Source organism: Hoplias malabaricus, chromosome 17, assembly GCF_029633855.1.
Source record: "Hoplias malabaricus isolate fHopMal1 chromosome 17, fHopMal1.hap1, whole genome shotgun sequence".
In the NCBI taxonomy this organism is placed as follows: domain Eukaryota; kingdom Metazoa; phylum Chordata; class Actinopteri; order Characiformes; family Erythrinidae; genus Hoplias; species Hoplias malabaricus.
Window position 1 is genome coordinate 33,042,175 of NC_089816.1, and position 24,408 is coordinate 33,066,582.

Here is a 24,408-nt window from a genome sequence, read left to right on the forward strand (position 1 = left end):
CCAAATATTACTCCAGTTTCTTTTGAGATCCGGACCATTCTAGTTCACCCTGCCAATAACTTTCTGTATCATGTCTCAGTACACAGAACACAGTACAGTTGTTGTTGATCATACTTTAATTTCATGATCACCGGGGGATTGTGGGAAAATGGTTAATTTCATAATTTTATACTTGCTCTGTATGAGGTCCTTGAGCCTCATCGCTGTTTAACACTGGTACATAACCTTAAGGCTTGGAGGGGAAGATTGTTTGGTTTGCTCCCACATACGGTGGGAGAGAGAGACAAAATGGTGACCCTTCTATAGGAACTTCTTCCAATTCACCCAAATCTCTCATGTGACCAGTTCATCTTTTCTCCAGTGAAGATCATTGTACACACAGCAGAAACAAGGCTCGAGAATGTATTTCCCAAAGGGCAACGTACCTTCAGCGACTTCTCCTCCTTCATCCTCTGCTCCTTGCTGTTGGGCACGAGGATAAAGATGGGGCCCGATTTGTCTTCATCATCTTTAGTAGATGCTTTAGTGGAAACTGGAGCTTTCTTACCCACCACTCCCTGAAGAAAGCACAGTATATACAAGAATTAGAACCACTTTACTGACCACTGCGCTTGCGCACACGGGAATTTGTTCTCCGCATTTAACCCAATCCGTGCAGTGAAACAAACACTCACTCGCACACCCACAAGTGAACACTAGGGGGCAGTGAGCACACATGCCCAGAGCGGTGGTCAGCCCTAGCCACGGCAACCGGGGAGCAGTTGGGGGTTCGGTGCCTTGCTCAAGGGCACTTCAGTCATGACTTTTAATAGACTGATCTCAAACACAGAGTACTGAGATCACACCGAAACTTGACACCTCAAGGTGAAGCCAACCCCGCGTGTGATTCATATACTCAAGACAGCTGGGTTAAGGTGACTCATCCACCTTTACCTGTTGGTTGCTAGGTTTTCCCCCTGAGAGTCTTTTGTGGTTGGCAACACTCTCTTTATCTACTTTCAGTTTCTGCTCCATGCTGTTCATCTGGTCAGTACAAATATAAAAATCAGCTTCTTTGAGGTTATATTCCTGATATACACGCTGTGATGTCATTTACATGGACAACAATGACACCCCTTAGATCAATATATCCTATTGTTAGAGGTAAAATATGGCTTCCGTGTACTACTCTGATCAAACACAATGTCGTTAAAAAACAAAAGCACATTTAGAAGACCTTTTTAGCTGCAGGTCCTGCAGACTTTGTTTTCTTGGGGTCTGGTTTGGATTCTCCCACACTGTAGTCGTCCACTGCAGGCTGGCTTTTAGCAGGAGCTGAGAGAAAGGAAAGGATAGCAGAGACACTGATTGTTAGCTGAAATCTGAGCACTTTACCAGTACTAATGCTAATCAGACAGGCTAAGCTTCTTGGAGATCCTCACTGTGGGCTGCACACAGCCTCCTTCTAATGATGATCATGCAGTGAGGAGAATGATGTATAATCCAAAGTCTATCTCAGAGCGAGAGAGCATTTTCTTAAGAGAACAATATCTTTACAATTCCTAATTATATTACAATATAACACTCACTGTTGAGCTGGCTTTCTTTAGAAGAACTTAAGTTCTAATGAAAATGATGCTAAAATTACAAACCCCTTAGCTATAACGACATATTGGCTATTCTTAAGTAGGCAAATATAAATCTGCACATCTGCAAAATGTATTTCCGGTGTTGTGTGGAACTGTGGGTGATTTCAGAAAGACAGACACAGACGGGGACATGTACCGGAGGCTGATTTTGCCGGGGGAGCGCTCTGGGCAGGTTTAGAAGAAGCAGCTTTGGCGGGTGCAGCAGGTTTGGCTGGCATTACTGCCCTGGCCTTCTCAAGCATCCCCACCACCTGGTCCTTTGAGGCCGGCTACAGAGAGATGAAAACATGATGTCAACATGTGTACTTTATAAAAATATAAATAATCCATATCAATCTGCAAACATGAGAGGCAAGGTGTAGTTGACCGGCCAGATCACGTCTGATTGTGCTCATTCAGTTTAGTGCTGGAGCTGCTAAAGGGGGTAAAGACTAGAAGCCAACAGCAATCTAAGTGTTTTCCGAAAATTGCTCTCAACTGAATCTTGTATTATTTACTGTGAGCTATAACAATTAACATAACCTTAGTTAAACAAAGCCACTTTAGAAAATGGGATGGTGTTACGCCAAATTGCACACATCCTTTCACACGCAGGGACAGCACTGGCCACATTTCTCCTTTTTTCTATAAATAACAGTTAAAGGCTAAGCACCTTTGTTGTCAAACAAATAAATACAGTGGAATTTGAGTTCTTAACTTGTGTTTAATGATAGTCAGAAAACATGTTATTTCTTACTCATTCAAGGAATAAGGTTTAAAAGACCGTTGGTCACCCCTCGGATGAATTCGAGTTCGACTTCGATCACATTTACAAGAATAACGGTACCTCTAAATTTGAGTTTAGCTTATTGCTAGGCTATTGTCATGAATAACGTTGGTTATTTAGCTAGCTAGCTAGCTTTGGCTTTAAAAAAAAAAAAGCTTTCAGCTTTAAAGCTCCAGCTCAAACAAGCTCAATTCGGTCACCAATCTTAGCTAAGTTGAAAAAGTGTTGTAAATGAGATTTTTGTTATTTTTGGACAAACCTTCCCTTTAAAAACTCATCACATACCAACTTATCAAATTTTACAAGCGGGTTTCTTTCATATGGACCTTGCAGATCTGACGTGCCTGTGTTAGACTGCGTCTGTTCTCACATAAAACTCAGCTCTCCAAATTAATGACAGTATTTCACTAGTCAGCCTTTGATGCTTATCAACACCAAGCACAGACTAACAAAGATCAAACAGGATCTGATTAGACAGTTCCGTTCACCTTCAGTTTGCTAGTGGCTTTGCTCATTTTGTCGAAGCCCAGGTGCATCATGAACGTGGGGAGGGTATCCTGGGCTTTCTTCCGCACATCTCCGTTGCGATCCTCCAGGCAGGAGTACAGATTTGGGAGACAAATCATCAGATCTGCAGGTACTGACCGCATAGTGGGCAGCTTATCAGCCAACCAACCCAGCAACTGTCCCAGAGAGAAGAACACATACACGCGCGGGTTAGTGTAAAAAGAGGAACCGTAAAAACGTTATTCACTTTTTCATTATTTACAGATTCATACAGTCCTATGTAGGACTTAGGGCAACCCCAGTCAGATTCTGTATGGGACACATTTAAGTGGTGTACTCATTTCCAGAGAAGATATTCTCTTAAGTGTGACAAAGCTATGCTTGATAGGAACATTGGAAACAAAAATACTTAGTGAATTACAAAATGCTTCAGTTTCCTCCCACAGCCCAAAAACACATGTTGGTAGGTGGATTAGCAACACAAGTGTCCATAGGTGTGAGTGAATATGCGAGTGTGTGTCGCCCTGTGAAGGACTGATGCCCCCTCCAGAGTGTGGAGCGCAATATCTCAACTATGTGTCTAATCATTAACCATTTCTGAAAACTGAGGCCCTTGATCTTGACTTGGCTGCATTCAAATCATTGTGAAAATAGAAGAGCCAGCATCCTTCTCCTTCCTCCCAACCACAGAGATCTAATTTCACTGTGTGTCTGTCAGTGCTGTCTCTGAGGCAGGCTTTAGACGAGTGGGCCGCACCTCCTGCCTGAGAAAGGGGTTTTCCCTCTTCAACTCCTCCGATAGGTCCTCTCCCTCAAGCCACTCCTTCAGACCAGTCTGCTCCACCCATGCGTTCAGTGTCGTCATGGCGGCAGCTCTGATGTTGGGCTGGGGAAGAGAGGTGGGGTTTAGTTTCATGAACACAAACAGATGGCGTTATTGATACAAAGGAGATTCTTACAATGGGCTACACTGATAACAGAAGGCGAACAGCACATAAAGCATCGCTCGTATCTCATTTTTCATTTTGTTACCTTCTGTACAGTTTGTGTAGACGTAACCGGTTTAATCTTGAGTTTTGGGTTGCCCTACTCGAGCTCGTGACTTTTTTTTTCCCTCCCCTAGTTGAAACAGGCAAGAATTTCTGAAATTGCTAATTTACAAGCACAAGAATCGATTTAGCTTGGAAGATACAAATAATTGCTCTGCCAAAAATCAAACAGTCAACATCAGGGGGAGCGCTACATAACGATGACTCTTCCGGTAGATCACCATTTCCCTGATGATGATAATTATCATATATCATAAACTTTAGACTAGTAAGAATTCAAATTACTAAAATATTTAGGGGATATTTATGATCAGCCCAAAGTCGTATAGCACACAAACGAAATACAGTGGGTCCTTGACTTACGACGTTGATCTGTTCCTACGTCGCGTCGTAAACCGATTTTCGGTGCAAGTCGGAACATACGTACATACTGTACGTAAATAACATACTGTAAGCACTGATCCTCCTCGGTCCCGAGACGCGTAGCCGTGTATTCTTCCGCCACGCACACCAAACACGAAGTTCACGTTATGACGCAAAAGCACTTAAGTCGAAACAAGGCTTTATACAGTAAATGGGAGATGTGTCGTAACCACGAAACATCGTAACTTGGGACTGACGTAACCCGAGGACCTCCTGTACAGCCCTTTAGTAACGAGCTTCAGATAAACAGCTGGAATTAAGTGCTACCAAAATATCACGTCATATGGGGGTCGTCAAGGAGCGCTAGGAGTTTCAGTTCGTACAGGGTTTTTCTGGTGAAGACAGCGGGGGGGTGTGCAGGTTTGTATGGAGCAGTGGGGGTTTTGTTTAGTAGAAACTGGTTTATTTTCCACTTTGGACTGCGTTTTCCTGGAACTGTTAGGGTTCTATAGAGAAAAAATGGATTTGAATTTCCTGTGGCAATTGTGGCCACAAGGTGGGCAGTGTGTGGGTGTGGTCAGGAGCCTGTACAGTCTTTACCTTGCTGTCTCCCAGCACAGTGATGATGGGGAAACCTAGGTTTCTCACATGCTGTTTGAGGGAAGGACCCATGGCTGTGGCAACCTGCTGCAAGATGGTCAAGGTCTGCTGGACCTGCAATGATTTGACACATGACTCAATATCAATCAGTCATTCCTGACAACTGCTTTACACATTTGTTTGTGCTTGTTTTGATGCAATATGTAGGATAACTTTAATTACACCTTGTATAAAATTACAGTTTAAAAACAGTCAACCACCATTATATACAAAAACACCTTTAAAACAGTCTCAGAAAATCAGACCACCACTAAAAATATATTGATATATGAAAATATTGAAATTTAAAAATAAATAAATAAATAAAAAATCCATACAGTTATCAGCCAGTTAATATGTTACCAAACAAATCTATGCCTCCCTCACTCACGAAAAATGCTGATGACAAGCAGAAACTGAGAAACACCTGACACAAGATCATTGTGTTGCTGATGTTTAGTAATTCACAATAAAATACCAGTAATTTGTTGGAGTCGTTGAGCCTCCCCTTCAGTGCCATGGGTAGCTCTCCAATGTTGCTCTGAATGAATTTGGCCTCTGAAATAACCGCCGCCACTTCATCCAGCCCCTCCTTTCGAATCTTCCAGTTCTTATCACTTATCTTCTCTACCATTTCTGACGTGATCTTATCACTGCAAGTTACAAAGCAATGAGCACATTTCCCTTTTACAGCAGACACACACAGACAGGTTTTAATATCTCAATCAAACTTCTCCCAAAACTCTAAACCTGGTTTGTGTGAAGTACTGATAAGTTGTGTGAAGATTTTGTTTGTTTAGGTAGTCGCTGTTTTATTACATAAGACATATTTAGAGTCTAAGGTTTGCATTGATTTGTCTTTGGAGCTACGAGCGTAAAATAACCAAGTAACAGAAACTTAAAACTGCATTCCTACATAATCACCATCACACACTGTCCTCAAACAGCGAATCCTCTGCATGTAAATCTCAAGTCCTAACCTGATATCAGTTCTGGGCAGCAGATCCATGATGTCACCAGCCCCTCCGTCTACTTCGTCCTCATCCGCGTCCCCACCTTCCTCTTCCACTCCTTTCTTTGACAGCCCTCGTATAGGAGCAGGAGTAGACTGACCTTGCATCTGAAACACACACAAAAACAGTGGGCAATAATGAGAGAGATATTTCATCAGTGATAACGTATGTGCTATCCAGTGTACGCAATTTGTTTTGGAGCCAGGGCCCCCCCCCAAGTCAGAAGCTAAGTGTACGATAGTGTGGAATAGATTATAAACCACAGATGGACACAAAAGAAACACAGTATTGCTCCTGGGTAAAGTGCACTGGGGCAAAAACTAATTCTGAACTGTGCTGATTTATTATTTACTCTATAATATTCATTCTGATGGTGACCGAGGCTGTGAGCTCAAACAAAATGTAAAAAAAAAAAAAATTTAAAAAGCCTAAATATTATTTCAACAACAATCTTGGAGTCTCTACAAAAGAAAGGCGAATATAATCAGCTGTATTTGAATCAACAAAAAGCTACAGGGCTACATGACTTAGGAGAAAATCCTCCACTTAAATCTCTTACCCATTACTTTCACTGTCAAGTTCCTGGAAGGAGAACCCCTTCAATTACCTTTTCAAACTCTGCATCTATCTGTGAAAGCAGGGCAGGCTTCTCATCTTCGAAGAACATGCGGAGAGGAGCCCCCATGTACAAATACATCACCCCCAGCAGAGTGATGGCCGAGGTCCTCACAGCCTGCAATGAAGGCAGAAGGGTTAGAAGAGCAACTCGGGAAGAAAATCCTTTCACAGTGTGAGCTACAGTGATCTTAAACTAATTTATTTCAAAATGGACTTTAATTAAATATTTTTAATTAAGATAATCTCTCACAACAATGGCCATATTTTTATTTATTTATTTTTTTTAAATACAAAGTACCTCACACATTTTCACTCACTCACATACTCAAACATGCAGGCTGTGCCCCTCATGCGTTTACACCCCCACAAGGGGGCGCTAATCAGGGATTTTTTTTTTTTAAATCAAAGCCATGTATGTCTTTGCAGATAACAGTAGAACAAAAGCAGCCTGGCTGAAGGCTTTATGGAAACATGACAAAAATGGACGCGACTAGATTATATGCTTTCAGTTTTTCTATTTTGAAGACACCAGTCGTCTTTGGCATTATGAGGAAGCTTAATTGTGAATGACAGGAAACATGAAAGATTTCCTGGAAGATACCTAATGATAAAGTTTAACCTCAACACTCACAGGGTTTGTGGCACCCAAAGCTGTTTTGACGTTGTTGATGAAAGCCTTCACGTTAATTCTGCAAGATAAATTTGAACAGTTGAGGTAAATAAATTTATTATACACCAACATACAAAGCATCTGAGAAAAATAAATAAATAAATAAACAAATTTCACCCCCCACTCACCCTGCAAAACCAAACTCCTTCATAGCGTTGGCGAGCCAGTTCAGAGTCTCTGCCTGGTTTTTGGGGTTCTTCTGTGCAAACGCCAAAGAGACCACCTGAAAAGCAAGGATCTTGGATTAATATCAGATGTAAATACAGAAGAAAAAAAGAACAATTAGTAAAGGGACTTAGGATCATTTTCACAATACTCATCTCCACTTTAAAAGTAATAATCACAGAAAAACAAGTTAGTTATTGCTCCAGCCGTTGCAAAATTGTAAAAGTATTCCCCAACTAAAAAAGTGAAAAGCAGAGTTGTCATAGGAGTGTTCTTCTAGCTTCTAATGTATTCTCTCTTTCTAATGAACAATATTTTTAAATGTAAGTACTAATACTGACATTAAACAACATATTTTTTTCCTCCTAATAGTACTCCCTCAATTGTTCCTGCCCTCACACTCGAGGCTGGACTGACCTGTTCAGCGGTCCACGGCAGTGAACAGGCCTCTCCGATAGCAGTCAGAGCCTCTTTGGCATTGCTGCCGCACTTCACGTCCCCGATTTTGTCCACCAGGCCGTCCAGCACCACGAAAGCGGACATTTTTGAGAAAGACCCTTTCTCTGCTATCAGCTTCACAATGTGCAACTTCATCTGCATCACCTGAACAGTTGGGAATCAGACATCTGGCATTAGACTCATGTCAGAAATGCCTTTAACATTTAAGATGATGGGCTATTTTCTAAGGTCAACACATAAAAGTGAGCACTATGTTGTTCCAGATTAAATCAATTATTCGCTCATTTGACGGATTAAGGGCATGCGTTTCGTAGTTTTTGAAGACAGCAGGTTTTTATTGTCACAGGACAGTGTGAATGCTGTTACACGCCTCCTATTTGTCTATGTTTTAGAGAGGCCACTGCACTGCTGGTATAGTACAGGCTCTAGGAAAAAGACCTACCTGAAAATTGGTCTCTTTCCAGCCAGGTTTCTTGGCCAGCATCCTGACTAGTGCCTGGCAAGGCATTTCACTTTTGCCCATATCTTCAACAGCCTGAGACACACACACAGACACACGACTCAGCAATTCTGTAAATTCAGTTCTGGTTCTATTAGGGGTGCTTGGATTGCAGCACATTATTAACTGAAACAGCAGTTGTTTAAAAAGTAAAGAGAGAAAGAGAAAGAATATAAAGTAAAAACAATCACCTTCTGAAATTCCTCCATGCTAGCAAGCCTCTCCTTCCAGTTTGCACTGTCCAGCAACTGCATGCAAGAAGCAGGGAGCACAGCAGCCGACTTCTCTTCACATGCCTCGATCTGAGAAGAAAACAGGTACAGTGTCATTGATGTGCAGCACTGCATCAGTCTCAAAGCGTTCAATTTTTCCATGCTACATTTCTAGTGTCAACTGCATTAGAATATTATCGGTGCATTAAGGTTAAAAATATTGTGGTGTACATTTTGTACAAAAAAGGAAAGTAATGTACTTACAGATAACTCAGGCTCTACAATTTCCTTTAATTCTGGAGCTTTCTTTCCCTTGGCACTTGGCGCAGAAGCAGCTTTGCCCTTTTTAGGAGGACCTGCAGCCTAAAGATTAAACAGGGTCTTTAAAATCATGCTAAGGAGATGATCATTTCTATTTAAAAATGGACCATTTTACCAAGAAACAATCAACAAGTCAAATGATGCTGCTCATCTCACATTCCAGGCAAGTCAGAGATTTCAGACACTAACATTTTGATCAACTTACTTTGGCCTGTGGAGCTTTTTTCAGAGGACCAGAAGCAGGTTTGGGTGGAGGCTCTTCTACAGGAGGAGCTTTAGCTGCAGGTTTCTCCTTCTTTTCACGTCCTCCCACTTTCTTCCCACCAACAAGCTCAACTTTATCTGCACATTCTTTTATCTGTGTATGGAAATAAAAAAACAATAGCAATGCTTTCCCTGTCAGAACAGGGCCTAGTCGTAAATATATGTATAAGCAATATGACATGAGCGAACGTTCTAGGGGTCATTTTTACTCAAGGGTTAATAGAATTACACTTATGAAATTCAGAACCAAACCTGAATTACCCAAGTTCAAATTCTCTTGACTGACATTATTGCCTCTGAGCTCTTACCTTATCCAGTTTGAGTTTATCCAGATCAGCCAGGAAGGTGTTAACAGCTTTCTCTCCCACCACCTTCATGGCAGTGCCTAAAGCTTCGAAGGCAGCATCCCTCACCTCCGGAGCAGAGTCGTTTACTTGCTGTGATGGGAGAAGAGACAGTGCGTGGGTTTTAAACCCTGTACGGCAGAGTGTAGTAATCACTAAGTGTTTAGTCTGTAATGGGTTAATTAACCTCAAACGCCCACTTAAATTAATAATGACGAACCAGTATTATCCACTGTCCTCACTCTTTTACTCCAAGTTTAAAAGAAGGCCCCATTCTTAACCCACTCCCCTGTTATTCAGCATGAGGTTAGATAATGTGTTACAGTTAGTGTTCTCCTCCAAGTGTGTGGAGTATTTCGGCACCTTGAGGAAGGCTGCGCAGAGCGGCTTCAGAACGCTTTTTGGCAGAGTGGCGGGAGTGCAGTGACGAAAGCTTCGGGCCAGGAACAACGAGGCCTGCTGTTTTATTGATGGGTTCTTGTTATCCATCACGGCCAGTACGTCTTCACTGATGTTCTGAAGTGTCGTCTGCAGGGCAACAAACATTTCAGCATATAGCTGCTGTCACAGGTTACCCCCCACAACCGACCCTGGTCCCTCTGCCTCCCACAGATGCCAACATACGGCTTTAATCCCTGTTTTTAAAGTTGTTGTTAAAGGGCTGTGCATGATATTAGCTCAATAATGTATTTCCTTGTAATCTTAGTAGTAATTCACTATTCAAGGTATACTCACAGTTAGGAAGACAGCATCAATGGCCTCCTGTAAGGCCTGGACCACCTGAGGTTTCTTTTCCTTGAATTTCTCCAGAATGGTTGGCACCACCTTCATTAGAAAATAAAATGTAGGATTATCATCTTCAGTCAATGTACAACTTTATGTCACATGAACCCTGCTCTAAAAATGTTAATGCGCTGATGTCAAAAACCTGTGTGTATATGCCGGCACCTTTTTAAGCATTAAATTAGTTTGAGTGTCTTTTCTTACATGGCCTGCGTACGTTCCAAACTTCTTCCGCAGTCCTGATGCTAGTCCAGCTAGGCATTTGGCTGCCAAGGTCACTAGCATCACATTGGCATCTTTGCCAACAACCTGCAATGTGAACAAAATGATTATTCTCAGTGTCCACAGAGAAACTCTGTTTCAAAACTGACCTGTACAGGCTCTGCCCATAAATATATTTCATTACAACAGTTGTGAATTTGAACAAGCTTCAAAAAAACACCTGGAAGAAGCAAGAAATTATAAACAATGTTGAACTACACTGGTACCTAATGTTGAGTTTCTAGTTTAATTTACTGAGCCATTAATAATTTAAATGATCAAATAAGGCTCTAAAGCCTGTCCTGTCTTGCTACAGAGCGCATGTATGAACAGAAAAAGGACAAGTCAGTTCCACACAACAGAAGCTGTTACCTTCTTGAGGGCTCGGACCATATCCCCATAGTCTCCATTTTCCAGTTTAGGGTTTTTTGTGAGGGCTTCCACAGCTTCTAATGCTTCTTTCCTTTCCTGCCATTTCTTGGCTTCCTACAGTGAAAAACAAAAAGTGGAGCATAAATGTTTGGGAACATCTCAAGTGAAGAAATATATCCACAGCTACAACACCTTTAGAGAAAAGTGGATTCAGGCTTACGATCTTTTCATAGAAATCTTTTGGGACTTTTGAGAGAATCTCAGCAGCTTCCAGCAGCTCGTAGGGATCAACGTGTGCTTCGGTTTCTTCATCATCGTCACCTGGAACACATAGTGAGAAATGTATTCAGATGATTCAGAGAGACAAGTAAAAGCAAAGGCGACCAAAATTGTTACTGTCTAAATTTGAAGAAAGAAAACAAAAACTATACCCCCCCACACACCCCCCGCCAATTATGCACGCAACTGCAACTCCTCTAAGGATGTTGCTGCTCAAGATGCTCGTAGTTAAACAGTTTTCAACAGTTTACACACACATCACTGGCCAGTGAAAGCTGCTTTTAACACCACACGCGTAACATGCCACGCTCGGCTGTCAAACATAAGTGAGAGACATATCTGACGTCAATAACAGTAGCTTTCGTCCATGATAGGGTTAACTACAAATCAGACATGTCTAGTCTACAACTATGGAAATATTCTGGGATGTTTGGGATTAGCAGATGGATCCAAACAGTTAGTCTAGATTTTAAAATGCTTTATGTACCTGGGTGATATCCATATGTGCATTTATAAGACAAGTGTAAAAAAAAAAGTGCCACATGGGGAAAACGGTCTCACCATCGCCCTCATCGCCCCCAGCCGCCTGCTGCTGTTCAAATTTGGCCTTCAGGTCCTGCTGCGAGCGCAGGAAGCGGCTCTGTTTGGGCACACCCGCGGGCAGCTTCACCCACTCCTCCTCGAGCTCCTTCAGCTGTGGACACAAACACAATACACACAATACCTCATTACTCAGAGCAGAACACACACAGGGAACAGTACACAATCACTCCTTTGCCAGGCCCAACATGTCAACACTGCACATAATCACTTTTTTTCCACCCCTCAGGCCACACATTATCTATTTTTTTTCTTTTATATAGAGACACCGCCCTAAACAAGCTGAATTAAAAAGACTTTCAGACTAAACTCTCTGCTTTCTTTAATATCTGTCATTTAATGTTTGGATCATTACTGTGGAAATGTAGAGACTTTCACAGCCCTAAAAAGACACTGCAGTTTAATGTCCTGAATACAGCATATAAAATCAAGAGGTTAACCGTTAAGGAACAAATAAATAACCACTTGAACATTTATACAGATTTTAAAAATAAATAAATAAAATTGATTTCAGTAAAATATTAAACCGTTCCTATTTGAAGACTTCAGTTTTGGTTAATTTGTCATTCTTTGAACTGCACTCATTTGATATACAGTGGGTCCACTGCCTACGAACTTGATCAGTTCTGTGACCCGGTTCGTAAGTGGAAAAGTTTGTTTCTCGAGTCACTTTTCCCCCATTTAAAATAATGGAAAAGCAATTAATGTGTTCCAGCCCCCACCCCGAAAGTCACCCTTTTTGCACTGATATATGTTTACAACACTCTCAAATTAGTAAAAAATATACATGTAGCGTTACTACAAATAAAAGAGAAATACAGTGGAAACAGTAATAAAAAAGAAATAATAAAGTTGTAAGTGGTTACACATCGCTACCTTGAAGACGTGACGACTGGCTGGAGGAGTAACACAGGCACTGGCTGTATGACGGGAGGTGGGGGTGGGGGGAATAACGGAGAGTAGGCAGTGAGCGTGGGGAGACGAAGAGTAGATACGGCTTAACTTAGCACGAAGTTCGATGTCTGCTATTTACACTAATGCTAAATTGCTAAAGCTACAATGTGCTAATCTTAAAAGCTCACTCAAGTCTGGGCGCTGGGAGACTCGCCTATTGGGGTCAGTGGCCATTTCCAGCCGACGGCTCGGGTTCGTTTCTAGAGTCATGGTTCGTTGGTGGAGGCAAAAAATATTCAAATGTCCGGTTCGTATCTTGGAAAGTTCATTAGTATAGGCGTTAGTATTACTATACTAACGATACTATATTAGTATAGTATCTACTATAGTTAGTAGAGGTTCCACTGTATTATCCTATTACTGAGCTACACGTGTATAAAGGGAGATAGCATGCTTGCATTTATACACTGCTAACCAACACTGGGCTGGAGAACTAGTAGCAGGGCAAACCTGACATTTCTGACTTTTAACAACCAAACTGCTAGAGCTGCCAAGGCAGAACATGGTTTTGGGATCTCCACAAAGCTCAAACAGCTGAATGGTAAGGTGTCCACAAACTGTATTTGACATATTATGTACTTTTGGCCCCACTATCTGTACCTCCATAATCGCTTCATAAAAATTTCTTTTAATAAGTATTTTGCTTAGGTGCGAAAAAAATCAAGTATTTGAGAACTACGTGTTTTGTAATAGAAATATGAAAAGAAAGGAATTAGCCAAAAACTGTGCCCCTACTCCCAACATTTAAAATCCAAATATTGAATAACTGGACCATTAGGCCTTTATCTCAACCTCACTGTCTGAAAGAGCCTGCAGTTATTTCCTCTTACATTAAAAATCAGTGATATTCTTCTCCAGTTCCTATAAGTTCCTTTAAGCTAAAGCCCCAGATCTAAGCAGCTCTGGTCCCCAGCTGAGATTTGAGGAAAGAAGCAGGCATGTTCATTTTTATTGGCTTCCTGTAGATAGATCAAAACACAGAGCACTGGAAATGTGGAAGCTCTTATCTCACCTGCACAGAGTTGATGTTCTGCAGAGGAGTCCGCAAAGCATCACGAATCCACTTATAGATCTCTACTGCTAGCAATTTGGCTTCGTCTCGCACTGCCTTTTCTCGGGACTCGAACAGCTTTGGCAGCACTTTGACTACTGGCTTCAGGGTTATGATCTTTGAACCAAATTCACTGTAAATTAGAAGAGAGAAAAAAAAAAAAAAAGGACATGAACTTCACTATTCATTTCTTATAAAGTCTCAGACAAAAAGACCCCCAAAAAACAACAATTCATCTATTTTTTGTGCATTATTCAACAATTCACATCAACGACAGTGTGCCTTTGTTGAAAAACTAAGGCCCAATTCCATTTCTTGATTTTGAGTGACACCTTGCCCCCTGGGACAGAGTTTAGTGGTTAAAATCATTCCTTTCAAGGGCCTGATACATCATCAGCAGCTCTGTCAGTCTGCAGTGATATCAGAGGAGCGCTGTGGGGCTTTAGGGTATGGTAAGGTTCGACAATCCTATATTATCACCCACTTCTAACACTTCTTTGATATGAAGCTGGATTCTGCTTCTTTTTCAGTAGCTTTTTTATGTCCACCCTCAGTGTTGCAGACTCAGGCACCAGAATATAATTGCTTCACTATTTAACGTGGGACTGGGAATATACAGGTTAACTTCTGAGATACCAGAACATTATATGGAATCTACATTAAACAACATAACACAGTGGTTATCGTAGTTTTAAAAGAATACACTGACATTTTGGGTCTCTCCAGTGATTCATAACACAGATTGTAGTGCGTCTGTAAAACAAATCTCAGAATACAGGGCCATGTCGCCCCAACACTGCTAGGGCAAGGGAGAAATGATTTGGACCCTAATTTGCTTATTATATTTTTATATACTTATATTTGTTAATCCACAGTTTTCCTGAAAAGCTCCAGTTAACACAGGCCTGCTATTGTTTTCAATTGTTATATAACGCAGATCAACAGAACAGCCAAACTCACCTAAGTGCTTTCCTTAGTGTTTCAATGCAAGCCACTACAATCTTGGGGTTCTTGTTATCCAATCCTTTGATCAGCTCGTCCTGGACAATCTCCGCTTTCTCTATCTCTACGTACATGAGGCAGATGTCTGTACCCAGCTCTTTGGCTCGAGCTTTGGGCTGGTTGAAGACTTTACACACTACACCCGACACCACTTCTCCTGTTGTCCTGTAAGACAAGAACGACACTGAATTAGTCAGCATCAAAGCTTCTGCTGTAAGTAAAAACAGTCATGATACAGTGAGTCTGGACAAAAACTTTTGCCGTCAGAGAGCCCACAAGCCACAGCTGGCGAACAATTAATACTTCACAAACTGCATCCCACACTTGCCTCCAATAACCCAACTTGATTATTTGATTTCTGAGGAGAAGTGGCTCTATTGTCTATAAAAATAGGTGCTGCATAATTAGGGCTAGACAATACGGCCAAAATTTACATCACAATAGGTTTCTTACATTTTTGCTCAATGCAGTATTCCGATATGGATTTGAACAATATAAAATCTACTGAAAAACATCCAAGAACAAAAAAGAAACATAACGTCACTATCAAACATAAACCTGTACGAACGTCAGTCAGTGACAGATGCTGTAAATAATTTATATTGAATATTGATGTGTTAAATGTGCTTTAAAAATAAATAAAAAAAATTATTGAAGCATTTTATATTGTGATATATATTGATATTGAATTATTGTCCAGCCCTTCCCTATTTAAACACTAGTTGTATCAATCTGGACGCCTACCTTTTGTCCATTTAAAGATATCAGTATATGACACAGTGTCATATAGACACTCAGCATAGTTCTACTGTATTAAGTTTCATTAATTCATTAGCCACTGAGAAATGGCACCACCTTCTTAACACATTTCTCTACATTAGTTCCACGTCCAGTCTCAGCTCTCCCCATAACAAGCCCAGTTTGACCCAGAGATTATTTGGCCCTAAAGCCGTAATTTGAAATACGATTTTGTAAATTCTTAATATATCTTACTAGAGTGTCTTTTGGTCATTTTCACACCAATGTGGACAGACATTAACCTTCCAGAGGAGGTATAGTTAAGGTACACAACCCATTTTCAATGACATGATCCCTTTAAATGGAAGGGAAAAGCATACTGTACAGTTTTAGGAAAATGTTTGAGCCATATTTCTGCACAGTATCATCACAAAGACATTGAGAAATATCTGTAAACCCAGAATTCAAAGTCCCCAAACAATTCAAAGTTCATTTCAGGACCAACAGCAATATTCACAGTATAAACTAGAGACGATGAAAAGAAAAAGATGATTTTGTTCAATTTGTATTTATTATTTTTTAAAATAAGCTGAGGTAAATAACACAGATAAACTTATATCACAATTAAATTGTAACTTTTGTTACTTTATTATAGCATTGTATTAAATTCATGTTCTTTCATCATGTGACTGATATTCTTCATTTAAGAAAGTTTAAAAGTTCTGTTGCAAATGTAGTTTTTAAAAAGTTTCAAGCAAATCAATTAAAATAACCACTATTAACCCCCACTATCTTTTAGTACCCTTCACTTACAGGGTAAACCCCAAGAGCCTATTAACGTCAGACTGAGCCAAGCCTGAGGCTGAAACTTTTTAGCTCTAGAGGAGTCAGCAACTCCAACACTGCAGCATAACAGTGAAACTCAAAAAGCCCCACCCATCAACTGCACAGACATGTAACAATGATTAAATATTTAATCAAGCGGCCAGATCCACCCAAGGTGTCTTTGTAACTCAACACAGAGTGTTAAAGAGAAAAATAACACAAAAAAAATAAAATAAAATAAAAAAAACACTGACACACAACACTGGGGCATCCTGAAAAGATCAGTCTCCAACCGAGGACCTGATGTTAAACCTAGCGCCGAGAGGGACATTTCAGACAAAAGTTAGCCAGATAAATTCAGCCCAAAGGTCATCCAATGAATATAGTCCTATAGTCCTTTGATCTCATCCTATTACACAAAACTGGCTTTGAACTAATGTAAATTTGCTGACGTAGGAAGCATAGAGAGCTTCACAAAGCAGGATTTCTCACTTTAGCCAGTTAATTTAAGCCTAAAGTGAATACAGTCCAACAGGACAAGCTCACAGACACCCCTACTACACACTTCAGGCTTAAACCTCTCTGGCCAACTCTAAAGTATCGCTTTGTAGAATCGCTCTCTGGTTCCATTCAGTCCAGCTATATTTAGAAAGCTCAATAAGCTTCTCTGCTTTTGGGAAACAGCATGAGAACAATCACCGTGGCCAGCATTCAGCCAAAACATTTCCATTACAACGCAGGGAGGTGCGCATTTCCATAACAGTGCAGGGAGTGCACAGTGAGTGAATTAATTTAGGCAAACAATTAAAAACTAGTTCATATTCAGAGCAAATATTAAATAAAATCCCCCAAAGAGGAAAAGAAAGCTTCGACTTTGCTTTTTTTCTGAACTTTTTTTTGCCCAAACACATGACGACTATCAGGGCCTGATGACTGCCTCTCTCTCTTGCTCCAAATAGTTTTACTTTCATCAGGGATCACATTTCTCCTGTTGCTACTGAACACAGACACAAAGCAACAAAAAGGCCAAAGCACTTCATCACACACAAAAATCATGAATGCCTCTTTTACATTGGAGAATTTCTAGAGAAACTCTGCAGTATCGGGTCTGGAGATGTCCCGGAGCGATTGTTCACAAATGCAGCCCACAGCTTGAGATTTTCTGCATCAGGCACGCTCTCGCAACGGGAAATGAAACGTGTGCTTTAGGCATGGTGCTGCGCCTGTGTTGTACCCGGAATCTTTACTGGGGTGTGAGGAGGTTAAAGTCCGGGACAAATTTTGCAGATGGTCACGTACACACACATACAACTCCTCCGGGTAAACATTTCTGGATTACTGTGCATGTGTGAAAGGGGTATAAACCTCAAATTAGGATTCCAAAGGCTAATATAGGCCCAGGACCCAGACACCAGACTGTCCTATTAAACTCAAAAGACTTCCATTAAAACAGAGTGGACTGAGCTCCTGCATTACAGCACACAGTGCTGGCCCATACCACCATCAGTAAAATGTATTCATTCATTCATTGTCTGTAACCGCTTATCCAGTTCAGGGCCGCAGTGGGTCCAGAGCCTCACTCTGGACGCAGCGCCAGTCCATCACAGGGCAGTAAAATATTAGCTTATTATTTTTACTGACAAAACAAAAATATAGTTAATTGATATGAATGTCTTGCCCTGTGAAGGACTGGCGCCCCCTCCAGGGTGTATTCCTGCCTTGTGCCCAATGATTCCAGGTAGGGTCTGGACCCACCGCGACCCTGAATTGGATAAGGGTCACAGATAATGAATGAATGGATGGATGATATGAATGTCATGTTAGGTTCTGTTTTTTTTCCCCCTTATATTTTCATTTCATTGAAGCAAAACTGATAAAAACAACTACCGTCCTGTATAGCTAGCCAACTATCTACATAGAGAAAAGTAAGGAAATACGTTAATAAAAAGTAATATTATAAAAAGGTAGCATTTTACCTAAAAAATTACAGCCTCAAAATATTTGTGATGCTTCACTGGCCTGTTACAAGGAGATGAGAGCCTCTATCTTTGCTACTCTGAGCTCAGCACTGCAGAAACGTGTTTCAGGACAGTGCTGTAAAAAGTGTAATACACTCTGCAACCACAGGTGGAACCCAGGAGCAAAAACAGCCCCCTAGTACAAAGTCAGAGTAATGTCAGAGTGAGTGCATTTGTGAATAGAACTTGTAATGTTCCGGAGAATTCTGTGTATTTATGCTAAGCCTCCTGCACAAGCTACATACGCCACCCCACGTTGAACGTTTCCTGTAGTGAGAACTCATCTGACACAGACAACCTCCACCTATACGTTACATCCGAGAGCTGCCAACTCTGGAAAGTGTCTGGACCCGATTCTACGAACATTTTCCAGAGTTCATATGTAAAAACAGCTTTTATAGTTGATGAGCATGGGTTGGTTAAATTTTAGGAACTTTAATATGAGATCCTAACACAGCATTGGGAAAACACTTGGTGAACACACAGGATAAGAGGAACCCCTGCAAAGAAAATGTACTTTAACACACTTACTTGCCAGCCACATGTGCATTCTCAATAAAAACCAGTGCTGCTTCCAAGCCCTTCAGCTGAGCCACGGCATTGGATTCTGTTACAAATTTTTTGATAAGTCCCAGGTATTTGCCCCATTCGGGACTCTTCTCATCCCCGATTCGCTGGAAAAGCTTCAGGGCCTCTTCATATCCATTCAGTCTGGCCTTCCATACCTTTGGAGGGGTGAAAGGGAGAAGGAGGGTTACTAAGATGGACACTGAACTAAAACAAGAGACAATGGGTGAAGGAGCCAGAGTGACCCATTTATGCTCAACATTTTAAAAGGTCGTTATTTTCCAGATAGATGCTACTTAGAAGGTGAAGAGCTGTTATTTCTTGGCAGATAACTAGCCCTGTAACCCCACTGGATATAGAAACTCTCCTGGCATTTTTAGATCTTGGCTGGCCTTTGTTTCTTTCGTTTAAACGTCTTGCTGCATCACTGTCTTTACAAGCAAAGCAATTCTTATTCAGGAATAATTTTTACTTCAAAAAAAACACTGCACGGCTGGTTCAATCCTGCTCCCAGTGGCCTTGCTTGTTTTTCCCCTCTCTGCCTGCACAGATGCTGATGCCGTAAATACAGTGATTGTATTTGAGTGACAAGGCTTAAACTCATTTTTAATTAAACATCCCCACACAGCTCGTAAAGCTAAAACTGAAAGTAAAGACACGGCTGTTGGACATTCGGCTCTTTATGGAAGAACCAGAGAAGCGAGGCTGTGGGTAACAGTAACAACAATGAACTGCTGATGCAGAAACAGACTGGTTTCTGAGGCTCTTAACAAGTCTAGGGGAGTTTTCACATTTCTTTTTTGGAAGGAAAAACTGTAATGTTCACCTTATGTTCACATTTCTGGTCAATGGGCAGTTTCATCCACTCGCTGTCGTCCCCCATGGCGGCTCCTTTGCGTTTGCCTTATCTGTTTAACTGAAAACAATATCAGAAATGAGCAGGTTTCTGTTTGTTGGGGACATGTTTACCTAGATTAACTGTACAGCACTGTATCATTCATGCCACAACAAAAGCTTGTTTTAGAAAAACGGTAATTGGCAGAATTTAACCTCATGTATGCTATTGTAAGGAGATTTTATAACCATTTCTGTTAGTCAGTGTGGAAGGAAAGGTTCACATGATATAAACATTTGCTTACTGAACGGTGTAAAACAAATAAAACCAGAACAGAGGATGTTTACATTCTTCATTTGTCTTTAAAAGTACAGAAACTAAAGCCTGTTTTGATTTTAACTGGAGCTGGACATTAATTCAATATAAATATACAACTGCGATATAAAAATATTTCAATAACAATGATACAATTATTCTACACATTGTCAGCACTTCACTATATATTATTTACAGCATGTGTCACTGACTGAGGGTCATTACAGGGCAGTACCTTCAGTAATTTGGACTCAATTTTGAAGTTAGTTCATAAATATTAATATTGACAAAGCCAAGATGTTGCTTTCAATTCTCTGCAGTTTTTTCTGTGGCTTATTTATTGTTCATATTGATATCGGAATTATATCGTATTGCCCAAAATGAAGAAACGTATTGTGATATATATATATTGCCCGTATCGTTCAGCTCTAATTTTAATTCACTTTCTTTCCATACTCAAAAGCAAAGTTCAAAAGTGGACTTTGAGGAGTTAAAGAAACACAAAGGCCCTTTATTTAAAGAAAAACAAAGGTCTTGGATAAAGCACATCAACGCAAGAAAGGAAAGTCTGAAACAAAGATATATATCACAAAACAGCAAACAAACACAAAGCGCCAGCTCCGTTGTTATTCACAACACTTCAGTCACCACGGCGCTCTACAATCAGGCTCAAAAGAGTCCACTGCAGTTATGCAGTTGTTTAAAATGTCTAGAATCTGCGTGTCACACCTAACAGTTAGTAAACTGCATAGGCAAGCCCACATCATCTAGATCAGATAAACAGCCTGGGAGGTGAAGGTATGAAACTCAGGAATCTTTTCATCACAGAAAAGACGGACACATCAACAGCAAAATAAAACGATGCACTGCTGTGACAGCTGGCGCAACCAATCTACAAAACTCAGAGAAGAACACAGTCCAACACTTGCACGCGATGCTGTCAACATCTCCGGGCCATAAGCGGCAGCAAGTGAAGCCAGGAAGAGTGGTTGGCTTAATGCTCCTTAATGCACATCTGAATGAGATGATCACTTCACGTTTCATATCGATTTCTACAAAAGAGTAGTTCAGGCCTTTGGGGTTTCTCTCATGTTCATTACGCAGGAAATAATCTGATAAATTCTTCACAAATTGAGCAAGCCCTTACTTACTAAAATACACAGTCACAGTTAGGACGGAGTAACGCTCATAAACTTTTGACTAAGACTACCATGATTTCTAATGTATTATTTTAGATAATGATTTTGAATTAAAATAAATACATTTAAAAAAATTAAACATTTATGTGTCTTATACTGACGCATACTTCTTACATTCTTGCGTCTTAAAGACCTCTCAGATGTTTACCCTGTGTGGAAGAAAGATCGCGGTTGGAGCAGTCAGAAAAGTCAAACATTTAAAATGCTGCATTACAAAGAGTCTTGGAATCTCTGATTCAGACAGCCAGGGTTTCTTAGGTCACAAATCTACAGAACCAATCCCGTCAACTTGTGAGACAAGGCTTTTGAGCTGAATACAAGCAGCGATGGTTTGGGTGAAAAAAGGCTTTTTGGATTTTTTTTAAGGGTTAAACAACTAAAAATCCTGTTGTTTTTACTGAAACGAAAGGACGTTATTTTGTGTTTCAAACGTGCGGTATACGATTTGAGGAAGAATTTTGAGATTTAACCTCAACAAGAAAGGGAACAAACCCCACCCTTCCCTTCAGAAGCCCTGCCCCCATTGACACAGGGCTTGGACCAAAACAACACTGTTGCGAGTTGGCTGGAGGAGTGTTGTGTTTTCTCCATCCGAACCACTTTGGTGCCCAAGACACAAGATTTCCTTTCACTTAGTAAACAAACCAAAGAGCTAGCAAACTCTGAGGAAATATTCAGTAAATTTTTACAGAAAGTGAGTTTGACTGAAATCATACACAGCACCTTTAATCAATGTAAGGGGGACTTTACTGAACAATGACTATCAATAACTAAAAGCAACAATCCTCACACTAATGTGTGGTATGTGCAGAATATATAAAAACACATCTATTAAAATGTACTAATTTGGAAATGAATAGAACAGAGCTACATTTACATGGAGCAGTCTTAAGTTAATGAGATAATTCACACACATCACAACCTGTTTACATAAAAGCAGGAAAGCATCACAAATTGACATCAGAGAAACATATTCAGTGATAAAATATTGAATAAAATTAAGATAGCAACTATAAAATACAGTGATAATGTAGCAGGAATTCTAACGCCCCGTTAAACGCAACGCAGACTGGTGTATATTTGTTGTTATGCTCGCTGTTTACTGTTGTGGACAAACTGTCTGTGCCTCATAGTTAGGAAGGTGCAGTAAGCTAGCGATATCTTCTTATTACAAATTTGTTCCACCTTAAAAAATAGGTTCAAGCGCCTCTGTAACTGCAGCCCCATTTAAGGTGGAACGAAACATAAGAACAAGAAGCTGCGGAATATGAAGACTTTTGTGTTATTCATATAAATAACAATTATAAAGCTCTAATTCTGACTTAATTAAGCATCTTAATTTTTAAAATATCTCTTTATTTAGTGGAAAACACTGGCCAGGGTCTTAAATACGCAGTGCTGCTAAACTTAGCTTAGCTTTAACATAGCAACAGTAGCTAAGGTAAAACGGCCGCTTCAAATTAAAGCCCAAACATTGCGGTAAGAGAAATGTGTAACGAATAGATTGTCCTGAAAGAAAAAAACGGCATAAATGTCCGTGGGTTTAGAGGACACATAGTAAACGCCTCACACACTATTGTTAGACTGAGGGACTCACAACAGACACACGGCGCAGGCCGTGGAAACGCACACCACGTCACGGAACCGAGTGTCTTTCCGTGTCTCTGTTCTGGACGTGTCTGCCCTGGCCGCTGGGTCTAAATGCAGATGTGGGCTCTCGGATTTTACCTGCAATGGTCTAGGCGTTGTGATGAAGCTGAAGGAGCCGCTGTGTTCATTCTCCTCCAGAGCTCCGGCCTTTTGAAACGCCTCTGAGGGCGGGGAGTGTGAGGGCGGAGCCGCCGAAAGAGAGAGCGCAGGCGCCGGACACACGGCCCTTGGCCCCCGGGAGGGTCTGGTAGCAGTGTGTACGGAAGTTTGAACACGTCTGAAGGGCTTATCATGTGTTTTCTGATGCACGTTTCCAGCTGTTTACAGTCTACTACATATTACTGACATGTTATTTTTACGTGAATTCATTAGTATAACTGCTTTAAACTATCAACACAAATGTTTTAAAATAAATGCATCTATAGCTTTCCATGACTTATTATATTGCCATATATTATGTAGCTATATTTAAACATACACCCGTGTTACGTCATTATAACACCCCTGTAATATAATTATTAGTTGCATATTGTATTTTAATTTTTACTCATTCCCTTATATTCTATTTATATTTCAAATCAAATTAAGTGTGTGAAACTGTCCACAGGTGTGAGTGTGTGACATACTGGTGAATGTGTGAAATTTTCCACAGGTGTGCGTGTGTGAGTGACTGGGTGAGTGTGTGAAACTGTTCACGGATATGAGTGTGCGAGTGACTGGGTAAGTGTGTGAAATTGTTCACGGGTGTGAGTGTGCGAGTGACTGGGTGAGTGTGTGAAACTCTCCACGGGTGTGAGTGTGCGAGTGACTGGGTGAGTGTGTGAAACTGTCCACGGGTGTGAGTATGCAAGTGACTGGGTGAGTGTGTGAAACTGTCCACGGGTGTGAGTGTCTGGTGAGTGTGTGAAATCGTCCACAGGTGTGCGTGTGTGAGTGACTGGGTGAGTGTGTGAAACTGTCCACCGGTGTGACTGGGTGAGTGTGTGAAACTGTCCACAGGTGTGAGTGTGTGAGTGATTGGGTGAGTGTGTGAAACTGTCCATGGGTGTCAGTGTGCGAGTGACTTGGTGAGTGTGTGAAATTGTCCACAGGTGTGAGTGTGTGAGATACTAGTGAGTGTGTGAAATTGTCCCCCGGTGTGAGTGTGCAAATGACTGGGTGAGTGTGTGAAACTGTCCACAGGTGTGTGTGTGTGTGTGAGTGACTGGGTGAGTGTGTGAAACTGTCCACGGGTGTGAGTGTGCGAGTGACTGGGTGAATGTGTGAAACTGTCCACGGGTGTGAGTGTGCGAGTGACTGGGTGAGTGTGTTAAACTGTCCACGGGTGTGAGTGTGCGAGTGACTGGGTGAGTGTGTTAAACTGTCCACGGGTGTGAGTGTCTGGGTGAGTGTGTGAAACTGTCCATGGGTATGAGGGTGTGAGTGACTAGGTGAGTGTGTGA

At 41.0% G+C, this 24,408-nt stretch overlaps 2 protein-coding genes across 6 annotated transcripts in view; one reads left to right on the forward strand and one right to left on the reverse strand.

Annotated features, from left to right (window-relative positions):
- Positions 1–7,908, forward strand: part of ccdc135 (coiled-coil domain containing 135) — a 33,921-nt gene extending 26,013 nt beyond the window's left edge. The window contains exon 19 of one of the 2 annotated variants that reach the window (XM_066648792.1): positions 7,791–7,906. The gene's annotated coding sequence lies outside the window, so the exon portion shown is untranslated. Of the gene's footprint in view, positions 1–7,790 lie in introns of both variants that reach the window. The other variant, XM_066648791.1, reaches the window with a different exon arrangement.
- Positions 1–23,203, reverse strand: part of ckap5 (cytoskeleton associated protein 5) — a 33,913-nt gene extending 10,710 nt beyond the window's left edge. The window contains exons 1-29 of one of the 4 annotated variants that reach the window (XM_066648787.1): positions 23,045–23,203; positions 19,794–19,883; positions 18,932–19,125; positions 14,778–14,984; positions 13,779–13,950; positions 11,774–11,906; positions 11,154–11,254; positions 10,934–11,047; positions 10,505–10,609; positions 10,253–10,342; positions 9,881–10,045; positions 9,482–9,610; positions 9,115–9,267; positions 8,853–8,951; positions 8,568–8,678; positions 8,320–8,412; positions 7,836–8,021; positions 7,382–7,476; positions 7,215–7,272; positions 6,573–6,698; positions 5,933–6,072; positions 5,431–5,605; positions 4,914–5,027; positions 3,659–3,787; positions 2,883–3,077; positions 1,765–1,897; positions 1,217–1,314; positions 934–1,023; positions 426–557 (exon numbers count right to left, since the gene is read on the reverse strand). In XM_066648787.1, coding sequence (XP_066504884.1) covers positions 426–557; positions 934–1,023; positions 1,217–1,314; positions 1,765–1,897; positions 2,883–3,077; positions 3,659–3,787; positions 4,914–5,027; positions 5,431–5,605; positions 5,933–6,072; positions 6,573–6,698; positions 7,215–7,272; positions 7,382–7,476; positions 7,836–8,021; positions 8,320–8,412; positions 8,568–8,678; positions 8,853–8,951; positions 9,115–9,267; positions 9,482–9,610; positions 9,881–10,045; positions 10,253–10,342; positions 10,505–10,609; positions 10,934–11,047; positions 11,154–11,254; positions 11,774–11,906; positions 13,779–13,950; positions 14,778–14,984; positions 18,932–19,125; positions 19,794–19,850 — 3,594 coding nt within the window. In that variant the 5' untranslated portion in view covers positions 19,851–19,883; positions 23,045–23,203. The remainder of the gene's footprint in view (positions 1–425; positions 558–933; positions 1,024–1,216; positions 1,315–1,764; positions 1,898–2,882; positions 3,078–3,658; positions 3,788–4,913; positions 5,028–5,430; positions 5,606–5,932; positions 6,073–6,572; positions 6,699–7,214; positions 7,273–7,381; positions 7,477–7,835; positions 8,022–8,319; positions 8,413–8,567; positions 8,679–8,852; positions 8,952–9,114; positions 9,268–9,481; positions 9,611–9,880; positions 10,046–10,252; positions 10,343–10,504; positions 10,610–10,933; positions 11,048–11,153; positions 11,255–11,773; positions 11,907–13,778; positions 13,951–14,777; positions 14,985–18,931; positions 19,126–19,793; positions 19,884–23,044) is intronic. The other 3 variants (XM_066648788.1, XM_066648789.1, XM_066648790.1) reach the window with 3 other exon arrangements.
- Between the last annotated feature and the right edge of the window lie 1,205 nt (positions 23,204–24,408).